General features: G+C 45.9%; 1 protein-coding gene across 1 annotated transcript; it reads left to right on the top strand.

Annotated features, from left to right (window-relative positions):
- Positions 1 to 1,370: 1,370 nt before the first annotated feature.
- LSM8 (LSM8 homolog, U6 small nuclear RNA associated) lies at positions 1,371 to 6,587 on the top strand. The gene is made up of 4 exons (XM_064142065.1): positions 1,371 to 1,505; positions 2,841 to 2,881; positions 3,326 to 3,453; positions 6,340 to 6,587. Exons 1-4 carry the CDS (start codon positions 1,475 to 1,477, stop codon positions 6,428 to 6,430), a joined length of 291 nt encoding a protein of 96 aa, XP_063998135.1. The 5' UTR covers positions 1,371 to 1,474; the 3' UTR covers positions 6,431 to 6,587.

Below are 6,587 nucleotides of genomic sequence, written 5' to 3'. Positions count from 1 at the left end.
CTTCAGGAGACATAACAGGCCATCTGTTTACAAAGGGAAGAATGCTAAGACACAGGCAAAGTAATACAAAACCAAAAATGCAGGGGTCCTTCACTGCATTCTTGTTTGACATTCCCACATTTACAGATTGTGTCAAAAGGTTTCTGTAAGCAGAGAAGACAAATTTCTCTCACACCTGGCATGGCACGTACTGAGACAACAGTGTGCCCAGGTGGCCAAGAGAGCCAGTGGCATCCTGGCCTGCATCAGGAATGGTGTGGTCAGCAGGAGCAGGGAGGTCATTCTGCCCCTGTACTCTGCACTGCTTAGACCACACCTTGAGTACTGTGTTCAGTTCTGGGCCCCCCAGTTTAGGAGGGACATTGAGATGCTTGAGCGTGTCCAGAGAAGGGCAACGAGGCTGGGGAGAGGCCTTGAGCACAGCCCTACGAGGAGAGGCTGAGGGAGCTGGGATTGGTTAGCCTGGAGAAGAGGAGGCTCAGGGGAGACCTCATTGCTGTCTACAGCTGAGGGGAGGTTGTGGCCAGGAGGAGGTTGCTCTCTTCTCTCAGGTGGCCAGCACCAGAACAAGAGGACACAGCCTCAGGCTGCGCCAGGGGAAATTTAGGCTTGAGGAGAAAGTTCTTCACTGAGAGAGTCATTTCTCTACAGCACTACTCTGCCTTAAGGCCGCAGCCCTGAACTCAAGCAGGCGGCCTGTTGCCATGCCCATTGCAGTATGGGATCCGAGCAAGGCAAAACCAACAGCCTTCCTCAAGTCTCGCTTGCCCCTGGTTTTGTCACCTACCATTTCCCAGCGAGAACATCTCTGCCAGGGACTTCCCTAACCAGCACTGTAGAGCTGGCCCCGAGCAGCTACGCCACAGCCCTGCTGCGCGGCACTCGCAGCCAATGCGGCGGGCAGCAGCCAGGGCCCCTTCCCGGCCGCCCTCACACAGGCAGGGCGCCAGAAGCCGAAGCCAAGAGATGGGGCTCGCTTGGCAGCAAGAGAAACTGTGCCTAGACGGCGAGGCCCGAACGCTGTGCACTGGGCAGAGGAAGCAAACAGACTTCCCGCCACGCTCCCGCCGCAGCCAAACAGCAGCACAGGCGCAGCCAGCCGCGCAGCTCCGCCAGAGCGCCGACTCTGCGCCTGCGCCTCCTGCTCGAGTGCCGCCATGCGCCGCGCAGGGGCAGCGTAACCCAACCCCTCCCCGCGATGGGCAATGGCCACTTGGTACAGCCCACTCACCGGTCTCTTTGCCGCCGCCTCCCCGCTCCGCACATGCGCAACGCCAGGGACGCTGCCCCTCCGTTCCGCTTGAAACGCTGTCCGCAGCCGCGCCGTGCGCCCGGGGTTGCGTGAGTAGTGCGCGCCGGAAGCGGTCCCGCCGCTGCCGGTCCCGTCGGTGCTTCCTCTGTTGCTGTCGCTGTTCGTGTCTCGTGGGAGGCGGGCACCGGCGCCGGTGTGAGCTGAAGCGTAGGAGCCGCAGCCATGACCTCGGCTTTGGAGAATTACATCAACCGTATCCTTCCGACAGGCGGAAATGTCCCGGGGCAGCCTTTCGGGCGGCGGGAACAGGTCTTTCGGCTCCTCCGCGCCCGCGGGCATGAGGGCAGGCCGGGCGCCGATAGTGTCTGCTATAGCCTCCAGCCTGCAGACTTGATCCTTGCTTGGTGTGTGATGAGGAGTGCGAGTCACAGAGTGCTTGGTGGTCCCTTAAAGCGCTCTTAACGTGTTTAATTATCAGCTTTGCATTGTTTGCTCAACGCCTGCGAGTTAGCGTTCCTGGGACCCTTTTCTTGCATTTTAAAAGTCATTATTCCTCATGGTTTGAGGGCATTTCGATTCACAAGCAGCGAGATACTGATTCAAAGTAATTTGGGATGCTGGATGCGTGGTCAAATTGGAATAGTCAGGCCTTAAGAATGAGGGGACGTAGAATGCCAGACTCGGGATCAGAGACCTCAACTCCAACTTCCTTTACCATGTGCAAGGACAACTGGCACTAGATCAGGATCTCTGCTAAGCTTAACTTGAAGTGTTTATAGAACTGTTAATGTTATTTAACAGTTAATGTTATTGTGTCCAGTTCTGGGCCCCTCAATTCAAGAAGGATGTTGAGGTGCTGGAACGTGTCCAGAGAAGGGCGACAAAGCTGGTGAGGGGCCTGGAACACAAATCCTATGAGGAGAGGCTGAGGGAGCTGGGGGTGTTTAGCCTGGAGAAGGGGAGGCTCAGGGGTGACCTCATTGCTGTCTACAACTACCTGAAGGGAGGCTGTAGCCAGGTGGGGGTTGGCCTCTTCTCCCAGGTAACCAGCAATAGAACAAGGGGACACAGTCTCAAGTTGTGCCAGGGTAGGTATAGGCTGGATGTTAGGAGGAAGTTCTTCCCAGAGAGAATGATTGGCATTGGAATGGGCTGCCCAGGGAGGTGGTGGAGTCACTGTCCTTGGAGGTCTTCAAGAAAAGCCTGGATGAGGCACTTAGTGCCATGGTCTAGTTGATTGGATAGGGCTGGGTGCTAGGTTGGACTGGATGATCATGGAGGTCTCTTCCAACCTGGTTGATTCTATGATTTCAGTTTTAAGCTACTGCATGGAAAAGAAGTGGCCTCAGACCTTTAATCTGCTTCTAATGGTGTTCATGTTTGCGCATCACTCCATGGAGGGGGGGGGGAAGTGAAACTAAAAACAGATTGTCATAAAAAATAAGATGTTGGCAAATGTTTAAACAAAGAAAAAAAAAGCAGTGCTGATGGACTTCTGGCTCTTTGTGGCTCTTAAAACTTAACGTTTCAGAAAACATCAATGATTCTGTTTCTGATCACTTCAAACATTTCCTTAATGAACTGGCAGGTACTGTCGCAGTAATTACTTCTGATGGAAGAATGATTGTGGTGAGACACTTTTTCATGTTTTATTTTCCTTCGTAAAGACTTTCCATCAGGGTGATAAAGGATGCCATGCAAGGGTATTATCATTTGCATGTTCACAACTTTACAAACTTGCCTTAAACTTTACAGACATTTTTTTACACTGCAAGATTGAAACACTTCCTGGTTCTTGCCTGTCAACTTCATCCTTTGTGCACAATAATTCTTTGACTTATTGTCAAATTCCCCTGTAGGAGCACTGTGTGGTCAGCAGGAGCAGGGAGGTCATTCTGCCCCTGTACTCTGCACTGGTTAGACCACACCTTGAGGACTATGTTCAGTTCTGGGCCCCCCAGTTTAGGAGGGACATTGAGATGCTTGAGCGTGTCCAGAGAAGGGCGACGAGGCTGGGGAGAGGCAGCAAATTTTAAAGGTCATTTGAGAGCTTTGTTTTTGTGTGTTTTGCAGGGAACCCTCAAAGGTTTTGATCAGACCATTAACTTGATTTTGGATGAAAGCCATGAACGAGTGTTCAGTTCTTCACAAGGAGTTGAACAAGTAGTGCTGGGATTATACATTGTAAGAGGTGATAATGTGTAAGTATAGCATCTTTAAGAATTCCGTGTGTATGTATGTGTATATCTATAATGCATCTTGATAGCTCCATACATCTTGTGTCTTTGTGGGTAGCACTGATAGTACTGTGAAAGCTGAGGCATTTTACATAGCAAATATCTGTCTTTCTCTTACAGAAGTGATTGCACTCTCCTAGTAAGATATTTTCAGTCTAGGTTTACTGAGATGTAAATTGACCAGCTCATGTACTGATGGCAATCTAGGAAAGGGAGGTCGTAGGCAGGTGGGTTTGGTCTCTTCTCCCAGACAACCAGCAACAGAACAAGGGGACACAGTCTCAAGTTGTGCCGGGGAAAGAATAGGCTGGATGTTAGGAGGAAGTTCTTCCCAGAGAGAGTGATTGGCATTGGAATGGGCTGCCCAGGGAGGTGGTGGAGTCACCGTCCCTTGAGGTCTTCAAGAAAAGCCTGGATAAGGCACTTGGTGCCATGGTCTAGTTGACTGGATAGGGCTGGTGGATAGGTTGGACTGGCTGATCTTGGAGGTCTTTTCCAACCTGGTTGATTCTATGATAAGCCTCTAATCAAAGTAAGTGACATGGAAAAAAAATAAAATTCAGCATCTTCCTTTCTTGAGGCTTGGCATTGTGTAGATATTCTTTATTCCAGTCTCTGAAAGGTAGAATCTGACAATGGATTAAAACATAGAAGAATGAACAAAAAATGAGATAGAACTTTTATGCAGAAATTCAGCAATCAGGTATAGAAAGTTGGCTTTTAACAGGATGTTTTTAGGCAAGGTGTTCACAGAGAACATTTTACAATCCGGAAAATGCGTGAAGGTTCTGGCTTGACAGTGTAACAACTGATGTAGTGACAGGTCAAACATATGAGTTGGTATTTGATGTAAAATTTCCTGGCAAAATGAGGGTAAGAGCTCATTAAATTCAGATTGAAGTAACTTATGTGCCGAACAGATGGGAGCGCTACAAAAGAAGTGGAAAGGAGGTCTGGTAAGTGGACCTGCTAGGAAGATGACTTTTGCAACAGCATTCTGGAACTGGTGGTAGAAAATCAGGAAAAGGGCATGTTGCAGTGCCCACCAAGGGAGCCTGGATAGGAATTTAAATCTTCTAATTCTAATTGATATTTCTGGGCAAAGAAGTGTTAAGGCTCAAATAAACACACCTAGATGCAAATCTAACGTCTTTGAGAAAGTGGATCAGTTTGGAAGGCTTTCTTAACTTTTGACTTTAGCTTTTAAGCAAAAGTAAATGAATTGATGGCTAAGCTTGCTGGGTTACCAGTAGCTCTTTATTTAAATAGTATAATGTGTATAAAAGCCAAATAATTGTTTAGTGCTGCTTTTCTTCACAATACCAGGCTGCCATATTACTCAAGCGTACTCAAAACATTCTTTTATAGAATGCTGTTTGAATCATGCTGGTTGGAGGAAATAACTCTGTATTTGTGTTAATACTTACATACTGAAATTCAGCATCAGTGTAGGAGGAGGAAGAAGGAAACAGCAGCTAAGTAACAGTAACTTTAAAATAGAGGACTCACAATAAATAGAAAAGCTATTGAAAAGTAAAAGATACAGACTTTTAAATAAAAGTGCTTCCAGTCATTCCAGTGTGTGAAGTGAATATACATCAGTTTGAAAAGCTCAGCATGGTTCATCAGCAAATAAAGGTTGCTAGGAGGAAAAAGACAACTGATTTAGAAGTGTGTTTAGCCAATGGAATTTGGTGATGAGCCTTCAAAATACCAAACCAGCTTTAAAACAGAAGTGCTGGCTGGAGCAAAGCATCATAAGGTTTGAAGTTTGGAGTAACGTTAGAAGCTTCCTGTTTCCGATTGCTGCACCCAGTTTCAGGTTTGGGGTGTTTTCTGCCAGGCTGGCTGCAAGCTGTGGGGTAGGGTAAGTTGTTTTATTGCTGGTTCTCCTGCTGCTGTTTCTGCTTTTGCTGTGCTTTTCAGTGAAATAGACTAAGGTAATTGTACATTATACATGATTAAATACTCCTTACCTAAACCCAGGTTTGGGATTTTTTTGTGTTACTTTCCCTCACATCTGTGTCTGGAGGGCCTGCTTGTGAGAGTGGGCTGCCTTAAACCAGGACAAAGGGTGTCATGAATGACAAAAATCAAAAATACTAGAACATTGCCTGAAACTGTAGTAAGAATTGTGAAGAAGGGTTGCATAGAAAGGTACTTCGCTGCACACTGTAAAACTTAATTGTTAGAACTTGCTGCTGTAGGATGTAGCAAAGACTAAACCCAGAAATTTATTCATGCAGCTATTGGATGATTGAGTGTAACAGTTTCTGGTGGCTCTTAATTCATTTTATGGGTACAGCCACTAGCTCGTATGTCTCTCAAGCAGTGAATAGAAGGGTATGCCAGAAGGATTGGACTCATTGTTGTGTTCCCTCTGGGTTAGTTCCCATCCTTTTTTAAAGCAGTTTTACTGAGTCTGTTAGTATTTTAGTCCAAGTAAATATTACAATTGCATAGGTGAAATACTATATATTCTTCCTTGCATAAGTTGTTAATATTTTACTGACTGTGTTGAAGAAAATTGTCTTGCTTATCTTGTGCTGTATGCATATACAATTTGTTATAATTAGAATATCTTCAAAACCAATGTCTGTCTTAAAAAAATTCTAGTTCTTGTTTCGGAGGCTAACCTAAAGCAGGTAGTTTGCAGTATTTGGTTCTTATAACCTATGTCTTAAAAGCAGAAAAACCTATTAAACTTCCTTCAGACTCTACTTAGAGCCATCAAAATTGGAAGTTTGAACCATAGAGCTCTACAGTTTAAAGAAATAGAGGCTGTCTGTTTTCACTAGCAAAATTAAATTTTCCAGATTTCAAAACATGATAACCTGTTTTTTGTTCCAGTGCTGTCATTGGTGAGATTGACGAAGAGACAGATTCAGCTCTTGACTTGGGGAATATCCGAGCAGAACCTTTGAATTCAGTTGTGCACTGAAAAGGTGAAAATGCGTAGGGACTTTGTAAATCTTTGGTTGTACAGACCTATTTAACCAGGTGGACGATTTTTACAACTTGTTTGTTTGGTTACCAGGTTTTTATCCTGAATGTGTTGTAGTTTTGCATGTAAATTAAACTTTCTAAGTTTTACTAAA

The sequence above is a fragment of the Pogoniulus pusillus genome, chromosome 4 (genome assembly GCF_015220805.1).
Source record: "Pogoniulus pusillus isolate bPogPus1 chromosome 4, bPogPus1.pri, whole genome shotgun sequence".
NCBI classification, from domain to species: Eukaryota; Metazoa; Chordata; class Aves; order Piciformes; family Lybiidae; genus Pogoniulus; species Pogoniulus pusillus.
The sequence above is the reverse complement of the archived record's forward strand: the minus strand, read 5'-3'. Positions and strand labels throughout refer to the sequence as shown.

What these genes read in the sequence shown, in the direction of transcription:
- LSM8 (XM_064142065.1), top strand. Translation starts at nt 1,475, where the DNA reads ATGACCTCGGCTTTGGAGAATTACATCAACC. An exon ending in CTGATGGAAGAATGATTGTG is followed by an intron (nt 2,882 to 3,325) that starts GTGAGACACTTT and finishes TGTGTTTTGCAG; the next exon opens with GGAACCCTCAAAGGTTTTGA. An exon ending in ATTGTAAGAGGTGATAATGT is followed by an intron (nt 3,454 to 6,339) that starts GTAAGTATAGCA and finishes TTTTTGTTCCAG; the next exon opens with TGCTGTCATTGGTGAGATTG.